General features: G+C 43.5%; 2 protein-coding genes across 2 annotated transcripts; both read right to left on the bottom strand.

The window, feature by feature from the left end:
* Nucleotides 1-1,720: 1,720 nt before the first annotated feature.
* LOC147049541 (N-terminal EF-hand calcium-binding protein 1-like) lies at nucleotides 1,721-11,773 on the bottom strand. Its single transcript, XM_085924318.1, has 13 exons — nucleotides 11,639-11,773; nucleotides 10,287-10,311; nucleotides 7,151-7,259; nucleotides 6,768-6,793; nucleotides 6,080-6,177; nucleotides 5,057-5,193; nucleotides 4,236-4,303; nucleotides 4,004-4,071; nucleotides 3,860-3,904; nucleotides 3,476-3,588; nucleotides 3,172-3,249; nucleotides 2,996-3,087; nucleotides 1,721-2,873 (listed from the first exon to the last, which is right to left on the bottom strand). The coding sequence occupies exons 1-13, from the start codon at nucleotides 11,771-11,773 to the stop codon at nucleotides 2,845-2,847; spliced, it is 1,023 nt and encodes a 340-aa protein (XP_085780444.1). The 3' UTR covers nucleotides 1,721-2,844.
* A 1,382-nt stretch (nucleotides 11,774-13,155) lies between these two features.
* tbc1d20 (TBC1 domain family, member 20) lies at nucleotides 13,156-16,570 on the bottom strand. Its single transcript, XM_085925086.1, has 8 exons — nucleotides 16,189-16,570; nucleotides 15,590-15,766; nucleotides 15,429-15,509; nucleotides 15,165-15,351; nucleotides 14,804-14,905; nucleotides 14,417-14,558; nucleotides 14,066-14,244; nucleotides 13,156-13,835 (listed from the first exon to the last, which is right to left on the bottom strand). The coding sequence occupies exons 1-8, from the start codon at nucleotides 16,238-16,240 to the stop codon at nucleotides 13,577-13,579; spliced, it is 1,179 nt and encodes a 392-aa protein (XP_085781212.1). The 5' UTR covers nucleotides 16,241-16,570; the 3' UTR covers nucleotides 13,156-13,576.
* Between the last annotated feature and the right edge of the window lie 2,225 nt (nucleotides 16,571-18,795).

Raw genomic sequence — 18,795 nt, 5'->3', positions numbered from 1 at the left:
CCACCACCAGCGCACACTCGACAGAACTCCTGCTGGAAATGGGTTTGTGTTACCGAGCCCCCGGGAGGGCTGGCAGCGGGGGCTGGAGGCCGTCAAGAGCAGGCCCCCTCAGCCATGGACAGCTCCTCCGCTCTCGCAGAGTCAGCGAGGGAAAGACCTGAACTTGGAATGACCCCACCAAGCAAAGTCCCCGATGGGTTCATCAGCAGGCCACAGCTCCGGTTCCCCTCACCCCTAAATTTTCCTTCTCTTCTTTTTTTTTGTGTGTGTGTGTGTGGGGGGGGTGTTTTTACAATTCCACCAATACCTTTTCCAGAGCACAATAATACTCGTGAAGAGGAAAGGCCTTTTAAGTTTGCTTCCAATGCTCAGTCCTCTTTACACCTGCCAGATGAGACCTGATGCTCTTTTAGTGGTCAAAACAACAAATTTGACGGTTTGACTTTTAGGTTGTCATCAAAATATAAAAAAAGAGTGTGATTTCAGACCATCACAGTCAATTTCAAAGATTTTCGGTAATTTCTCAAATCACAAGTAAATTTAAAGTCAAGCATCGTGTCCAGAAGGGCAAGTTGCTCAATAACTGGGACTTTTCCACTCGCAAAAGGGGTCCTGGGTCAATTTGTTATTTTTGGGGTTAAATGCTATCGTGTTTGTATGAGCGTTTTTGTCCTTTTGTGTTATTTTTGGCACTGGTTAGCACATACTCCTCACAGTTCAGAGGTCACGGGTTTGATTCCACCTCCTGCCCTCCCTGAGCGGAGTTTGCATGTTCTCCCCATGCCTGTGTGGGTTTCCTCCGGGCAGTCCGGTTTCCTCCCACATCCCAAAAACATGCTTGGTAGGCCGATTGAAGACTCTAAATTGTCCCTAGGTATGAGTGCGGGTGGTTGTTCGTCTCTGTGTGCCCTGCGATTGGCTGGCAACCGGTTCAGGGTCTCCCCCGCCTACTGCTCGATGACTGCTGGGATAGGCTCCAGCACGTCCGCAACGCCCATGGGGACAAGCGGTACAGAAAATGGATGGATGTTATTTTTGGATTGTTGTAATTTATCCTCCATGCCGCTAGAGGGACTCTTGTGCGCATTGCACTGAGAACCTATAAATCTCGTGGTGAATTTGCTCACCTGCGGAATTGACAGGAAGCAAACAGTTTTCGACTGAGTCCAATCTCGAGCAAATTGCTGTTTTGTTAGCTCTGTGTTGTGTTATTTACCGTGTTGAATGCTCTGGAAAATGAACTTGCAATTATTCTTCAGATCTTCACCAATAGAAATGTTTTTCTTTCGTATTTTTAGTGCAAGGCATGCGTCCGAACACTAAATATATTATCAGCCTCGGGAAGCGACTACATTGGATTTGGTCACTTCAGTTTACTTTATTTGTTTTTAGTATTAAGCAGACAGACATAACTTGTTTGGCTTTTCGAATGATGTTTTTTGTATGTGTTAAATTCATACATTCTGATTCCTCAGCCCTCTTGTTGATTTGGCTTCCTAGGAACAGCGATAATTGTTTTGACCTGAGCTTGTCAGATGAAAAATAAACCCCATCCAATTTATATGAATGAATTTTTTGTACATACAAATTGTAGGAGAACTGCTTGCATGGAATTGTACATTTGCTGCAATTAGTTTTCATACTCAATGTTTGATTCGGTGTATTTGTACAGGTACCGTGCTACTTAAGAAAAAAGAAAATGACAACATTATCAGTCCATATTCTTTACTTCACAATATTGTGTTGGGAAATCAAAACAAATTCAGAAATTGACTTGTGCAAAGAAGCAATCAAAAATGTAACTTGCAAATACAGTTTAGTTCGGACTGCACGCTACAATGAAATTCAACTATTGGACAGACTAAGTTGTTTGGAAACAGTGACATCTACTGGCAAAATGCAGTTAACGCAGTTAAAGCAGCTAAACCGCCATCATGTGGTGATTCGATCTATAGTATAGATCACCACAGATTCTATACTGTACATTCTTAATAAACGCGCATGCAAATTCTCTGTCTGTCTGTCTGTCTGTCTCTATCCCCTTCCATCGGTCGGTCCGTCCGTCTATGTGTCTGGGGAGCCTCGAGTCAGTTATCAAAATCCCAAATCTTTAATTGCAGGAATATGGATAATATATTATTATTATTATTATTATTATTATTATTATTATTATTTTGTTATCAATTATTTCTGAACGTCTTGAGTCGTCGTGAATGTGCATGATCACAATGAAACCGCTAGGTGGTGCTGCACAACTACTTTTCCATTTAGGAAAATTAAAAAGCCTTTTCTTGTCGTTCAAGAAGTCTTCTTCACTGTAAGACTTACAGTGTAAGTGAAGTCAAAGTCAAGTCCCCCGCAAGTTTTTTTTAAATCCGAACCCCTGCTTTCGCCAGTATGATGTACATAAAGATAATACTGCATATTCCATGAAAGCACAGTCATTATTAATGGCATTGTCATGCATTTTTGGAGCTTAAAGGTCTTCAACAACCTTCCAGTCCATAATTATACAGTATTTACATTGTGTAGCATCTCAAGGTGAAATAACGAGCTGGTGAGATGACAAGAAGCTCACAGAGGAGGCGGGATGACGACATGGCCTTCAAACACAGGGATACATTTTGAATTCACTACCTGTGTATTTGTGCGTGTGTGTGTGTGTGTGTGTGTGTGTGTGTGTGTGTGTGTGTGTGTGTGTGTGTGTGTGTGTGTGTGTGTGTGTGTGTGTGTGTGTGTGTGTGTGTGTGTGTGTGTGTGTGTGCGTCTGTGTGGCCATGCGGATGAGTAGGTTTTGATGTGCCGGCGTCTCTATGACAGCCTTGTAGGCAGGGGATGTGACACTCAGTTCTTAGTCATAATCCACCAGGAAGCTGCAGGGACAAAAAAGAAAACAAAAACACCCACAAACATTCTTACAATAAATTGCTTCATCGTTACTATTTGTAAGTGATGAATTATTAGCAATAGTGCACGTCCATATCCCCATACACACCAGGGAGCAACATAGTCGAGACGACCTCAGCGTCGTCCAGCATGGTGATGACGCAGCGCTGGAAGTCTTTGCTGCTGTTGGACTGCAGGTAGCTGAAAAATAAGAAATGGTCATAAAAGACCTCTCAGGGAAATTAATTGTATTGAATTTGAGAAACGATTTGCGCCAATACTGACTTCATCCAAGAGAGGCGGTCTCGCCAGAACTCATAAATCACATAAGAAGACTTTCCCGGTACCTTCGGAACGGATACGCTGGTGTCGAGAGAACATCAAGAGATGCACAACATTAAATTTCCATGAAATAAGTTGCTCATTTAAGTAACACACATGCATGCATGCACACACTACATTCAGTTGTAAGGAAAATTGATCCCAAAACTTGATAAGATTACTGGAATTCATTGCCTTTGTGCATTTTATTCAAACATTTGAAACCTGGATAGGAAAATAAAGATAAAAGATAAATCAGGATACTGACTGCAGGTTATCTGAGTGGGCCGACGCTGCATCGACGTAGCTCCTGAGAACTTTGCGGAAGTTGTCCACATGGTTGTCGTTCACTAACATTTTCCTTTTGACCAACAGAATGTTCTGCATGTGGTGAGAGCACACATGAAAATATTTCAGGGCAGTTGCAGCCTTCAATGTGTCAACCTTCTTTGTAGACGGTGAGTCAGAGCACCTCCTATGTTTATAAGCGACAGATATCCACTTGTGTATTCCGCTTGTAATTAGTACTTTTTGTCACCAGTTACCGATGATGACAACAAACTCACTCATCTGCGTGACAATTTTTTTTTTTCATTTCCTTTTCTAATTTTGCTTCTCCAGCTGACTGCAGCCCCGCTGACAGTCGACTTACCTCTGTGGTCATGATCGTGTCCTTCAGGGGCTCCAACTTGGGACTCTGATGAAAGAGACAACAAAATGACAAAAGTACATGAAGTACAAGACGAACGGGGCACGTCAAGGCTTGCATCCGGGACGCGATCTGAACGTTCCATACCTGACACTCCAGTTTATCGAGCAGCTGCTGGAGCCTGCCAAGCTGAGCGTTCCGCTCGGCGTCCTCGTCTACACAAAGACAGTGACTGCAAATCGTTGGATGTTCATGACCACCAATGTTTTTGTGTTTATTTGGAATGTGCATGGATGTATTCATGGAGCATCAGTTTTCTAAACATTTTTCTTTTGAAAGACTGATTGTGAAAAGCTTGCCTGACTCAAATTCCCCTTACCCATGTTTTGGGGGACATTGTTGGGGACCAGCAGACCGGAGCTCCGCCTACTCGTATCCACCTCTTCTCTGTCACAATGGATGGAAAGCAAGATCACAATGGCCTTGATGAATCATTCGAAACTTCGAATGTTAAACAGCAGAAATGAGTTCTACAAGTCACTCACACACATACACTATACGCACACACACACTAATGCAACCTATATACTGTCGGGCCTATTAGCGAGATAACTGTTTGAACCGGAATTCTGCACATTCCACCATTCCGGGGCCACATAAATTGAAAGAAAAACAGTCGTAGGTGGCAATCATTAGCCGAGGCTTCTCGCTGCTTGCTCCCAACGTCATCATCAATGACTTCTTTGGAACAGCAGGGTTAGGTTTCTTTTCTCTTCAGTTTGACCAAATTAAACAGGAACCTTTTCAACTGGATACTATTTGACCTCCGTGGTCATTATTCCGCCTACGTTCTATAGATACTAAAGATATAGATACCAATTGGACGATACATTCAGAATGATATGGGAGCCATGTGTCAATCTTCCACGGGTTAACGGAAACTCCTGCCAAGGATAATGGATATTTTTTTTGGTCTCAAGTATTGGTGGCCGGTATCAGCCCAATATCAATACCAATATTTGGTAAGGGTACTCGCCCAGCCCTAATATTTATGACGGGTAGGTTGAATATTGAGGTCACACTGCTTGGGTGCAAGGCCATGCAGTTCTCCTACATGGTAGTTTTGTACCCTCAACTTTACAGGCAGAATAAAAAATAACAACAACAGCAATGGCTAAAAGTGTTAGGGTTGGTACTGACAGACTGCAGGCGCTCTCCTCGTCTACAGCCTCCATGGCACATTGCAGCGACCTCTGTAGGGACAGCAGCTGAGCGGACGTCTCTCGCAAAAGTAAACGGGTCACAAACTGGCCAAGGATGCTGGAGTCCTGATACTCCTGAAAATAGACATGTTGTTCGCACAAAAATTACAGTAATTTTTGGACTATAAGTCACATTTTTTTTCCATAGTTTGGGTGGGGAGGCCTGTTGTTACTGGTTCATGTCTGTTCTTGGTGTTGGATTTTGACTAATAAATTTGCCCCAAAAGTGCGACTTATACTCCGGTGCGGCTTATATATGGGTTTTTTTTTTCACTTTATTGTGCATTTCATGGCTGGTGCGACTTATACTCCGGAGCGACTTATAGTACGAAAATTACGGTACTTGTTAAAGTTAGATAATGTCAGCTAGAAGAATGATTCATGAACAGTGTGTTTTACTTCTACTTCAGTCTAGCAGTTGAAACTGCTTTTTTTTTTTTTTTTACAAAATATATAAGCACCTCTGCGACGCTACACTTCATTATCTTGGCACACCAATGACTCATAAACTCCTTCGATTTAGTCGGGCTTTTAATAGACATGATAATTGCCGCTCCTGTCCCTCAACGTAAACGTCATTGCAGCCTGGCTGCTGACAGGTAGCGCAACAGTGCGGGGGCCCTTTGTCAAAGCACACGCGAGACACACACCAAACGGTTTGCAATTTTCTCGCAACTCGGGCCCCTTTAAAACAGAGGGAAGGTGAGCTCATTAAGACAGCTTGGGTAATTATGCAGCACATATTCTCCCTCCACTTGTCTCCTCTAATGAGCACACTTGACTCATGGTTCACGGCTCAAGCTATCCTCAGGTCATTGTGTGGGGCCATGCAAGAAGCTATGAATTTGGCGAGGATCTGATTTAAAGTTTCCTGAGAAGTGTGTGCTCCAATATGTTAAAGATTGCCCATTTTTACCATATCAACAACTTGAACATTGCTATCGCCTGAATGAAATCTTACCTCTTTAGTTTTATACATGGCCTTTAAAATAGCCACATTGAGCTTTTCCAGAGCTGAGAAGACGTTCAGGTACTCCCCAAGGTGCTGAGAAAAATAATCTGCGCACAGGAAAAAAGTGTCACGTGTTTTTGCATCGGAACTAATCAGTAGTCATGTTGCGGCCTATACATACTGTGTGTATTCGACTCTGTTGGAGTTTGAGGCAACTAAAGTATGGATTTCGCAGTCAACATGACAAGATGAGGTTCAGGCCTTAATCCTAATCCTCTGCATAAAATATGTTCTGACTTTAAAATCCAAGCCACTTTCTAAACCTGCCATCAACAGGGATTAGTTTTTGTCGTTAGAGTCATTTAAAAAACTAAATTCCTCTTATACCTTATTCCTCTCCTAAATACCCGAGGAAAATTGTACTTGACAGACATAAAACAGATGAATAATAGCTGGTGGAAAAAAAAAAATTGCACTGCAGTTCCAATCCACGACATGAACACCACTCTTTGATGGAGCAGTTGGAATGCAGATTAATATGAACAAAACATATAGATGTCAAAATAAAATGGCTGCCATGAATAAAGCTACCGATGCTTTCAAAGCTTCACCCTACTTTTGCAGGCTTTATTCAGGCCACCTCCACCCACCCACACCGTATATTGCTCATAAATTGACCAAAAGAAAGAGCACCAACCTGATAGCTTGTCAGTGTCCAGATTGCTACACAGGACAGAGTAGGAAAGGAAATCAGTTCCAAAAAATAAATGAACAACAAAGCATCAAGCTACGTATGTTTGTGTGTGTACAGTTTGCACCTTAAAAATCTTTTGCATGCTATTAAATAACAAGCGTGACAAAAGCTACAGCCGTACAAAACCCTATCGAATTGTAATCCCACTGAATCAAAATACATATTGTCTCTTACAATGCGTATATATGTGACCTTGTCTAAATGAATCATTGTTAGAGTGTCTTTTAAGGATGTACCCTTGTAATATTAGGTCCTTGTTAGGAGACTACTTGACAGGTTGGATCCTGTTCTTCGTACGAGTGCATCGGCGGTCAAATCAGACTCACTTATTCTGCTGCCCGTCGATGGAGTTAAAAAGCTCCTGCAGCTGCGCTGTTGTCAGAACACCATCAGCAAAGTAAGCGCTGAACTCCTCAAATGACAGCTTGCCGTCATCTGACAAGACAACACAGACAGCTGCTGTCACGTTTTTAGAAAAGAACATCACGGCATATCATCGCTTTTCCTGAATTCTGTACTTTGAATTCATGCCTGCTGGCAGCTGGTTGCTGGTTGAGGAATAGGTGATAGCATGAGAATAAATGCAAGATGACAAAATGGTGTATCATTGTTTTTCTGTCCTGCGAGTCCAATATTTTGCCAATAATTGACAAGCCAGTGTTGGTTTGCCTGTTGCTGAACACGAATGCTCCTAATTATCCAGTGATTGTCTGGATGGTGTGATAGAAATTGAGCCAATTTTTCAGCAGTAAAAAGATAAGTCATATTGTCACCTGCAAAAAATCATCCCTTGCTCACCAACCACCTGTGTCCATCCGTAAATGAGACACAAGATGCTGACATTTTCAAGCAATTTGAGGGTACCGGTTAGTCAATTATTTTTATAAAGAGATGTGATTTAAAAAATATATTTTATAAGTGGTATAGTGGGATACAGATGGAGACTGTCAGGCAAAAAGCAATAAAAGGCAGACAGGTGCATCTCCCAACCCAATGAGAGATCCGCCTCAATAACGATCCTGTCATGAAGTTCCACTGGGCAGAGAGAAGGCTCAAGGGCGCCATCTGTTCAGCTGAAGACGTTTGTAATTACCTCAGCCCTGAAGCGATGCCTCGACGTGCCCCTATGCCCCCTTAGTTCCTTTAAATCAGCCCCTCCTTACGTAGCTATAGCGCTTCCTCGCCTTCCTCCTCCTTTTAAAACATTAACAGCACCACGCGGATGGAGAAAGTCAGTGCACACTGGAACATTAGCATTAGCATTGCTAAACAAATTGTGGACCTCTCTGTCCCACCAGATACGATAGACACTGCAACTGCAGCTATCTACGTATCAAGTACGTACATTCATTTGTCTGTATTATGCTGCTACCTGGTGGCCAAGGCGTGCACAGTAGAGGGAGTAGCACAAGGTCCATTGAACTGAAGCAAAAAATGTAGATAAACTGATTTATTCTTTACATTGTACTCTTATAACACACCAAAAGGTCACACCTTCATGTTGCCACTCCATCCCATGTCTGTTATGCATTAATTGTATGACATGTTAAAATGTGCCTTATATAAATTATTTCTAAAGATACATGGAGCTATTGATTAATGCAAAAAGAGGATTGAGACGACACTTATTGCCTGTACTTTAGAAGCAAGTGTTAATCGTTTTGATGAGGTCTTCACCAGTTCATGATTGCGACACGACTTGCACTTCCAATTTGCATTAGAACGCACCATGATTGATTACGGCCTGCAAAACTTCACACTGGTGGGAATGAATAATTGCAAACACACGCCAGAGGCCACAACGTCATCACCAGCGGGCTAGAGGGACGCAGTGGCTCAGAGAACAAGCAGGGACCGCTCAGCTCTTTGAACCTCTACACTGCATGCCAAAACACCTAACATGAGAAAGTGGAAAAAGAATGACTGAGATTGAAAAATTGACCATTTTCTGGCAATTCCCTTTGTATTGCACATTAGATGCAAAGTTGCAATTAATAAAGCAACAAGAATTTACAGCAAAAGACGGGCGCTCTTGATCCCACCGCAGCGTGTGACGGACGCGGCCAGATTGTATCAGACGCAAGCGTAGGCGACATTCAGATGCATGGCCAGGTGGAGGATTAGCTTGTTTGATGGCAGCTGAGGCACACTTCCAATGCTCTGTCCTTCCTTTGTTTGTTTGATTTTCAGCGGCTTTCTCGGCTTTCCGGCTGGGGGACGCTGCTGCTTATCCATTTCATCTCCCAGCGCTGCAGTGCTCATTATGGCTTTTATTTCACTAAGACAAATGGTCTGAGCTCACTCAGAATGCTGAGGGAGAATTTGGCACCAAACATCCCAGTGGTAATCAGAAAGAAAAAAAAAACACCAACAACAAAAAAGTAAAGCTCCTCATTTCTATTGGCTGCAATCTAGCCCAAGTTTGAAAATGAATCATGCATGAGAAAAGTGCCGTTATGGTTTCTTTTTTTGTGAATTCATTCCTTGAGTTGGCTTGAACCTTGCTATTTTTTGTTTGTTTTTAGTGTAATATTTTGTTGATTCCATGCACCGCTTTGCATTTATATCCTTTTGAAATCATGATTCTTCTTTGAATATGATAAAAATCTAGTCTCATTTTAGTCCCAATTAGTCTCAGTGTGCACATTTCACCCAATACAAAGCTGTTATGTTGCATAAATGGCAACTGGTGAATTACACCTTGTATCAAGCAGCTGAAGCACATTTAATTGCTCAGCCTTTCTCTGCACGTCAATGCAGGCAGAGATGGATGACCAAAGATTGTTGTTTTGGTTCTGCTACGTCTTTGCATCGACCACAACACGAGGGTGTGGTGACACTCTCCCCAGCTGACTACATTATATTAAAATCATCTTCACGAGTACACAATGGACTCGATGCTCCCCCTTGTAACAATCCCTTACAGTCGTGGCAATAATTGCAAATTTGGAAGCATGCGGATCACATGACCTGTAAATGTAACTACGTCCCTGCTGACGCCTGCTGCTTCTTGATTTGTTTTGGCACCTTATTTCAGCCAGACAGAAAATAAATAGAGCAGGGCGTGTGCGGCGGCGCATACGGCAGAGGAAAGCAGGTCGTTTCCAGTTATTACATCACATGCAGGAAGATTATTTTCAACAGTATATTATGGATGAGGCTGACACGAAACTGGGTTGGTGGAAGCTGTGGGTCTGCTCATGTCATTTAAAAAGCTGTGTTTTTTCTTGCAGTTTTCACGTCAGTGGTGTCCAAACTGTGGCCTGAGGGCCATTTAGTTTTTGATACTGTAGGAAAGACCAAGAAAACCAACAACAAAAGAAAGACAGTAAAACATTTCTTGTGATGGACAGCAAATGTAAAGAAACTAGCCTGGCTGTTGGAGGAGTGACACAAAAATAAAGCAAAATTTGGGGGGATGGACACAAAACCGTCAGAGCAGAACACTAAATGTACACTCACCATTTTTGTCCGCTCGACGGAAAATCTAAAGGCGAGACAGAAGATAGAATTAAAGGGGAACATCACTATGGCAGTCGAGTGAGTGGGTGCATATTACAAAAAACATTGGTTGCATCACATCCCCAAGACAAAAGGAAGGTAAAAAGGACAACATCTTCATGACAAATGTTTGAAAAGCTTTGGGCCTTTTGCAGGAAATTTTCATTGACCTCCGCACACAGCAATGACTCATAGTCAAAGAAATATTGTTGCTTTTCCTGACACCTCCTCACTCACGTCACAGTCCCCACTAAATCTCATCTAATGGATGGATGAATGGCAGCCAAATGAGCCTCGGGAGGCAACGGTAGCTCATTTCGACTCCAAGTGTGGCTTTTGCCATTTTGGGAGATGTCACGTCTGTCAGGGAATTAATAACACGGGACGCTGCTTTCATTTTCTGTTTCGACAATGTCAAGGTTGGCCTTTCCCGCCCTCTTGTCATCTTGCCAAGGTGCTTCTTGAGAGCTGATATCAAATGAACTCTTCGCTTTTTAGCCGGTGGAACAGAAAGCACATTTTAGATGTTCTGGCTCATCAGCAACGATGTCAGAGGCTGCTAATGCAGCTTTTTACAGGAGGATGCAAAAAGGTCAGCTCTGCATCCCAGAGTGCCGCATGCCTCCTCGTATCATGGCGGCAGATGTCGACTCTGCGGGCGTCATATACTTCTTGTTTTCTATTCTGACTGGCTGAGACCATGCATGTCTTTGACACACAAAACCATTTACACTTTATAGAAAGGATTTTGAAAATTCAGTTGCTATGGACACCAGATGTTAAAAACCCTCAATTGACTCTTCACAAATTCACCTACAGTATTAAGATGCGGTAAGATGGTATCAAAGCACAGACTAGTAGGAAATTAACAATTGATGTCGTGTAAATTGAAGTGATTCAGCTTGACTGTTTAAGAAGTTCGCATATCAGGAAGGAGCTAAGTTTAGCCTGGATTGTTGGTGGAAGGCATCGAGTCTTCATTGCCCTTTTACAAATCAAATAATCTGGAAACCTTAAGGGCAATATCGTAAAATGAAGACAATAACATTGTCATGCAGTGGTGGCAGCTGCAACTCTTTATGATGCCCTTTTATAGACCCCCCCACACACACATGCACACACTTACACCGCACCACATGAGTGGCAGGCATCACACACATAAAATGTCCTCAAGCCTCTTTGTCACTGCATGATCACAAAAGCAAATCCACTTAGAGCAACACGTCTATTACCACAGCACCTAAGCAGGCATCTTGCTTCCCACCCCAGAAGAACCACGAAAAAGTAACAATTGTGATGGATGCAGCACTCACATCATGAAGGATGCTGAGCCCTCGTTCGCTGTTGAGCTGCTTCTGCTGCTGCTGTTGCTGTTGCTGTTGAGCCTGAACATGTTTGCGCTTGGCTGACTGCAGACACATTGTGATCACCTCCGTGCACGCCAACATGTTTTTAAAGAAAGAATCTTCTCGTAGTCGGGAAGCTGAGGATGCGGATGACGTGTTGAGAGGTTTTGTGTCAGGTGTGCAGGTGAGACGCTACTTTTAAGGGCGAGCGGCCCCTGCTGGACGCACTGCGATTGGCCGCTTTGAGTTGTGCGTAAAAGCACTACATTCAAAAAGCGTGTGCAACTCAGTTGCAACTGGGTGATCGGCATCAAATTTAGCATGCTCTATCTGAAAATGTCGCTCCAAATTCCTCTTATTGTTATTTGACAACTTCTCATTGCAAATCAAACATGCATTGGCAATGAAAGCAAATAGTTCAGTCCATTCTTTCTTGAAGCCTCTGTTCTCATTAGCAATCTTTCTCTTTTTGGCTTTTGAATCCATGGCCAATCACTCTTTACAACTCGCATGTGCTGTGTCGTAGACCATGACGCAGTTTTGCTATTTGATGCCATTCTTAAATTCGGTATTTTTAATATATTTACAACTACATACATTTTTACAGTATGAGAATGGTTGTTTCATGATTACCATATAAAAACAAACACAACATTTTTCCATTTTCACGCATTTTTGCAAAAATTCCAGGGAGCCGCTGGGGGCGTGCTAAAGAGCCGCAGGTTGCCGACCCCTGCTTTTGGTTAACATGGCCACCCCCAGGATCAAAAAAGAAGTACAGTGAAATCAACGGAAGTCTGTTTAGACATCTGAGAACTGTAAATTCTCAAGAAAATGCTCAATAGGCGCACTTTAATGGTTTATTAGTAGTCTCCGGTACAATACAACATTGCATAAAATTATATGGGTGAAAAAAGCGCACAAAAATGTACTGCAACATGAATGAATGGCAAACACCTCGGAGCTTTTCAGCAAAGACCAAAATGACAAATATTTCCTCCCCCAAATATTAACAATATTTTTAGTTAGGTGGCTGGCAGTGTCAAAAATAAAGTTTTGTGTCAGCAAGTACAGGTGAACTTACAGGATTGAAAAAAAATGTGTTCACAGGTGAAGGTGAGCAAGAGTTTACTTGCATGCTAATAACCTGTACTCTTTCCAGCAGTGGTGACAAAAAGTGCTTATTCAATTTTAGAACCCACAACATTTGAATGGAGTTGACTGGCTGTGACGTGACACAACAAATTGCACAAAACAAATCTGAGTCTCAAAACGGTAGGCATCACCCGAAAATCTGAGTCTCAAAACGGTAGGCATCACCCAGGATTTTTCTTCTTTGAGGCGGCTCAAACTGACCCATCTTTTCCCCATACCGAACTGAAAGCAAATGACCTAGTTACTACTAGTTGGAGGAATGTGCCAAGTACAGCTGTAAAGAAGCGGCGGACGGTGGAGTAGTGGAAATATGTTTGAAATGAGTTAAGTGTCATTTCTGTACAGCTTATTACAAGAAACTATTGAATAGGCGAGGACTCTAACAATCTTTCATTTGGTCTTTGTCCTTATATCAAATACCTTACAAATGTAAATATACACTTTGTGTCGAATTGGCAGCAAAGGCCTCAATATATTCCTATTAGAATAACTAGATCATTGTAACCACCAATAACGGGTAAGAAATTGTTAGTTGTGTTGTACAGTAATCCCCCCAAATTTGTGGTTTACTATTCACAAACTAACCTAATAAATATATCTGTATGCTGCACAGAAAAGAAAAAACCTTTCTGTGGGACTTACCCTCTGAAAACGAAACAAGACATTTTTGTGCTCTTTGTGAAACACCTTAAAGAGCCACAAGATGGCAGCAGTTCTTCAAGAGGTCCTTCATTTTTTTTTTGACAAGGCTCATGGAAAGAGGTCCAGCTTGGGGGCCCACTCCAAGGCGGTGTTGACAACGGCAAGCGCCGCAGCCCCCAAGGCTACCGTCAGGCCCATGACCACCAAGCGGCGCGTCACAGAGGGCCGGGCCACCGCCGAGCGCTCTGCCACCTCCTGCTGTTGCTGCTGTTGCTGCTGTTGCTTCCGCCGGCGGTGGTGGAGCACCGAGTCAGGCCGCTGCTGCGTCGAGGCCAGGTCAAAGTCTTTAAACGTGGCGGTCGCCATGCTTGGGAGGGGGAAAAGGGTTACAATTTTAAGCCCACCTCGTTAGCTTACCAGTGGTGTCACTGCAGTTTTTGCTACACAAAAGGGTACACTCAGGTCCAATTATATTCAATTGTTCCCTTTTTAATGCTTGGCGCAACTCCTTTGTATTCAATTTGTATACACTTCAATTTCTGGACCTGATTGTAAGACTGACACCACGTCGAGAAATAGTGGGTGATGGTAACTTACTAGTCGCGCCAGGCGGCCTCTCTGGCCAGTTCGGACGGCGGGAACTGGACAAACAGGTCTCCCGCTCGGCTGATGAGGGTCTCGTAGGGCAGATCCTGAGGAATCTGTGACAGCAGGTGATGGACCATGGCCATGTCGCATTCGCACTCCAGCACCTCCTCCTCTCGGTGCAGGACTATCTGTAGCACACACGCACATCACCTTTCAAACCACAATCAACGGGACTCTTGACGCTTTGGCTCTCGTTCGGTTGTGCAATTGGAGTCACTAAATCACACTGAAATTTCAATCTCTCCTTGAATACAGTATCGGGCGTCGTTCGTTGAGGTAATGTCAGCGAAACGGACTCACCACGGCCGCAAAGTAGATGGGCATCAACGGATGGCAGGCGAGGAAGAAGTCGTACAACCGCACCACGTGGCGGAAGTCTGCCAGGACGTGGCCGAACCAGGTGATCAGCCAGCTGAGAGCAAAGACTGTGCCCACCTCCGCCCTGGCAAGGACAGACATGCGTCGCTCAAGTGTCCTTTACCAACAGCAGAATCACCCACTGTGGGTTGTTTTTTTTTTTTTATGTCACCGCTTTGTCAGATAACACAAATGATAAATAATGACTCAGCCAATTTTACCAAGGCAACATTCCTCTTCCTTGTGGAAGCAGCGCTTTATGGTCGAGCTGCTCAATTACACTTGGTCAATTTAGTGTGGAAAATTTTCGTGGATGAAAGTTTGCCTTACTGTTGCATGAAATCATGCACCTCGGGCTTGACCCTCTCGATGATGGGCATTAGGTAGTTGAGGATATGTTTGGTGTTGTCCATGGTGGGGTCCATGAAGTCTCTAGCCAAAAACACAAAGCAGAAAATTCTAATTCTAGAACCATTAATACAGAGGGATTTTCATAACCCCTCCACCACACACGCACACGCATGCGCACGCACACGCACGCGCACGCACACGCACGCGCACGCACGCGCACGCACACGCGCACGCGCACACGCACACGCACACACACACACACACACACACACACACACACACACACACACACACACACACACACACACACACACACACACACACACACACAAAATGTTACCTGAGGTGATGCGTGGAGAGTTTTTCCACAAGGGCCGTTGCCAAGCGCTCGCCCACAACCAGGAGGAAGGTGACGACGATATCGTGGTAACCTTGGTAGTAGTGCAATTGAGGATTACGCTTGAGGACTCGGAGGATTATGTCAATCAGCTCTTCCTGGAGCCCCTCCCGCTGCTCATCTGGCATACCTGGACACGTAAATGAGCATTAACCAGGTTAACCTTTGGGAACATCACCGAGTTCTTTGTGTTTCTAGGGTACTCGCCAGGAGGGAACCTCCGTAGTGAGCGTTGAACATCCAGTAGCACTTGGTCGTAATCCTTGTTGTTGTCCCGCTCCACCGTTTCTACGCGGAAAGTGGGCGATAGATGTGGCAAATAGTTCCACTGTTAAGAACGACTGTATTATGGAAGACATGCACATTACCTGGCTCCTGCTCCAAGATATTGGGTGGGACGTTGAGGAGTCGCGGCCACACCTGACAGCGCATCTCGTCCGTCAGCAGACCGCCCTCACTGATGGCCATCCTCCTGAGGGCTGCTATGTCGGCCGGACTTGCCTGCAGGGCCTGGGCGATGTCGGCCATCTTTTTCTGCCGCCGGTCTGTCAAAACAGAATATGCAATCACCCACTATGGCACATATGTGACAAAGTCTGTGTAAATTCCAGTGACAAAAATTGTCTCTCAGTGGTGACATACAACTTCAACATACTTCCTGAATTAATGTACTACTTCCCTACATAGGCAGCAATTGCGTGTCATCCTGTAGCATCTTGGAGTGCTTTTGGAAAGTATAAACTCAAAAACGTTTGATTATTTGCCGACGCATGATGATGACGTCACATACAATGTCACTGAGTTAACAGGTCACCTGATCAAATAATTCAAAATTATATGCACGTCTTTAATCGTACAAGCGCAATTAGCAATCGGGTACTCACTTAAACCTTCAGAATTAATAAAATAAAGCTAAGTAACAACGCTGCCCACAATGAATGTCGCCCAATGGGTGGAGGGTTGTTACCGTCATTTTGATTCTCATTTATCAGTGACGAGGCGGTGCCTGATGTCTTCATGTTTCCTTCGCTTTATGTAACTGTTGCCAGCTTTTTCGTCTTCAGGCTGACATATCTGTCCACGGTGACATTTGAGCGTTAGACTTAATTTCCCGCGGATGCCATCAGCTCAGTTAGCACGGCAAGCCTATTAGGCTAGCACGGGCCAGCCCTGGTTCGTCCTTAGCTGGCGCGCTACACTAGTCTTCTCTGGGGCGCCTCTGACGTGAACGTCTCCCCCAAAGCGGACATCATGAGTCGGAGAGCTGAGCCGAGGTGGCGTCATGAAACCGGTGACGTTACATGTTTGTATGGACGACCGGCGGCTTACAGGAGCATCACAGCAAAACGCGCGTTACGCGCATGCGCAGTCACAAGGCATAAAAAAACAACAACTTTATTTATACAATACTGTACACGTAGAGAAAAGACTCGTCTCCAAGGAGTTCGGACTTGGATACATAATTGTACAGAGGTAAACACAAACAAACAATTAAACAATTAAACAATTAAACAAACAAACAAAAATTTTTTTGCTGTCCGTTATATACGATTTTTTAAATAATGTAACGCAGTCATGCGATGACGCGTAAAAACCAGAAGATGGCAATGTTGATCAAATTACAACCACTGGTTGGCTGTTACAACCAAGGCTGACACCTTGGGGAAAAAAAATACTGTTTTTTGATCAGTCACCGTAATGGCAATGTTTAATTTCAAAATAAAAAAGAAGAGGGAAAAATTAACACCAATCACAGAGTACATAAAGTCAGCCAGCCATTCATGCCGATAGGCAATTTAGATTCTTCAATGTAGTAAGAAGCCTCAACCTGAGATTTGAACCAGGAACTTCAGACGTATTGAGGCAGATGTGCTGAGGACATTTCTAAATTTAGGCATGGATTAATTTTCCAGGTTATTTTACTCACATGCAGCAAGAGTTAGTGCAATGCTTTCCAATGTTCATCTGCAGTATGTTGCTTATAATAAATGGTGTACCCAATTGCAAAGCAAAATAAACAATGCTGAAATAACTACACCTACTCACTGACTTCCAATTTTCCTTCCTTTTTTTTCTACCCACTTTACCCTATGATGGATGTGCCCCTGTCATAAAAAGCAGCTTGAATGCAAAAATGGTGGCATTTGCAGAAGGAGTGGTGGGGGCAGCACAATTTGCTGTCACAGGACAAGTGTTGAAATTGAGCAAACGTTAAAGGGGTGTCACTCTCTTCAGTATTTATAGCTTTTAAGCGGCGGCCCGAGAGACGGCAGCACGGAGGGAGCCTCCGTGGAAAAAATGGCAATATCCTACGAGGTGGACGCTCTCGTCCATCATGTCGGATGGCCTTAATGCATATTATTGCTGGAGCTGCAGCGAGGTGTGCAGTTCAACACATAAACACTGCTCAGAAAAAGTAGTCAATATACTGACTGTATGCAGCATATGACAAAAACAATACACAAGCGATGGAAATTTGTATCTGGAGTACTTGACAGCACTCACCAACTGCAAAATTAAACAACAAAGTAATCTTTTGTCATCTGCCTTTTTACATTACGGAGAGTAAGGTGTCATGAATTTTGCTAAATTGTGATGTCACAAGTTAGCGAACCACGTTCATGCCTAATCTGTTTATCAATCTTATCCACTTTTCACACTTTTGTGCTTTTAATGAAATTCCTTGATATGCCACAGGATAGCATTAAAGTCCCATCTAATTGGGAAGTACAGTGGAGCCTCGGTTTTTACAAAATCCCGGTTATCGAACAAATCGGTATTCGAACAAATAATTCGAGATTTTTTTTGCTTTGGATGTCGAACCTCGAAAGATGAGCCAAGAGGACCCGCATGCCAACTGACTCCGTTCATTATTACATTCTCGTTAGTCTGATGATTCTAATCATACCTCCAAAGGAAGCAAGTGGGAGCAGTAAAGTCATTCTAAAACAGAAAGACGCTCCTAAAGCAATGCGACAGTGAGCACCCGGCGCGCGCAATCGGACAAAATGAAGCTCCCTGCACACTGAGGTCCAATTAAATTCTGGAAAGTACATCAGGACTTTAGAAATATTTTCTAAATTTTAGCGACATGTCTGTCACAATAATGCGACCAGCGCTGTGCAGTTGTGCGGTCGGCGACGCGCTACGGTTGCGCGTTCAGCGGTGCGCCGCAGTTGCGCGATCGGACAAAAATGGGCAAATGAAAAAATGCTTTAAAAAGCCGGGTTTTTGTTTTATTTTTTTGCTTGGAACGGATTAAAATTATTTTCCATTATTTGTCATGGGAAAACATGATTCGGAATTCAAACGATTCTCTTCTCGAACAGCCTTCTGGAACGGATTGTGGTCAAAAACCGAGGCTCCACTGTAGTACATTGATGTCAAGGAAGCATGTTGAAGTGATACAACCTCAAACTTTTTGTTTGTCGTGGTAGAGTTCACGTTAGCCTGGCTTGTTAGCGGAAGAAGTTAGGCTGACATCATCCAGTGCATTTTTTAAATCATGACATTTGCAGGCTGTTTATTTTAAAGGGTAATATTGTAAATAATTTGAAGAGACATTAAACTCTCA

This window comes from Syngnathus leptorhynchus, chromosome 11, assembly GCF_054491065.1.
Source record: "Syngnathus leptorhynchus isolate UIUO chromosome 11, UIUO_Slep, whole genome shotgun sequence".
In the NCBI taxonomy this organism is placed as follows: domain Eukaryota; kingdom Metazoa; phylum Chordata; class Actinopteri; order Syngnathiformes; family Syngnathidae; genus Syngnathus; species Syngnathus leptorhynchus.
The sequence above is the reverse complement of the archived record's forward strand: the minus strand, read 5'-3'. Positions and strand labels throughout refer to the sequence as shown.

What these genes read in the sequence shown, in the direction of transcription:
- LOC147049541 (XM_085924318.1), bottom strand. Translation starts at nt 11,773, where the DNA reads ATGTTGGCGTGCACGGAGGTGATCACAATGTGTCTGCAGTCAGCCAAG. An exon ending in ATCGACGGGCAGCAGAATAA is followed by an intron (nt 6,794 to 7,150) that starts GTGAGTCTGATT and finishes TGTCCTGTGTAG; the next exon opens with CAATCTGGACACTGACAAGC. An exon ending in GACCGCCTCTCTTGGATGAA is followed by an intron (nt 3,088 to 3,171) that starts GTCAGTATTGGC and finishes CTTATTTTTCAG; the next exon opens with CTACCTGCAGTCCAACAGCA.
- tbc1d20 (XM_085925086.1), bottom strand. Translation starts at nt 16,240, where the DNA reads ATGAAGACATCAGGCACCGCCTCGTCACTGATAAATGAGAATCAAAAT. An exon ending in AAATGAGAATCAAAATGACG is followed by an intron (nt 15,767 to 16,188) that starts GTAACAACCCTC and finishes CTGTTTTGACAG; the next exon opens with ACCGGCGGCAGAAAAAGATG. An exon ending in CCATCTACTTTGCGGCCGTG is followed by an intron (nt 14,245 to 14,416) that starts GTGAGTCCGTTT and finishes TGTGTGCTACAG; the next exon opens with ATAGTCCTGCACCGAGAGGA.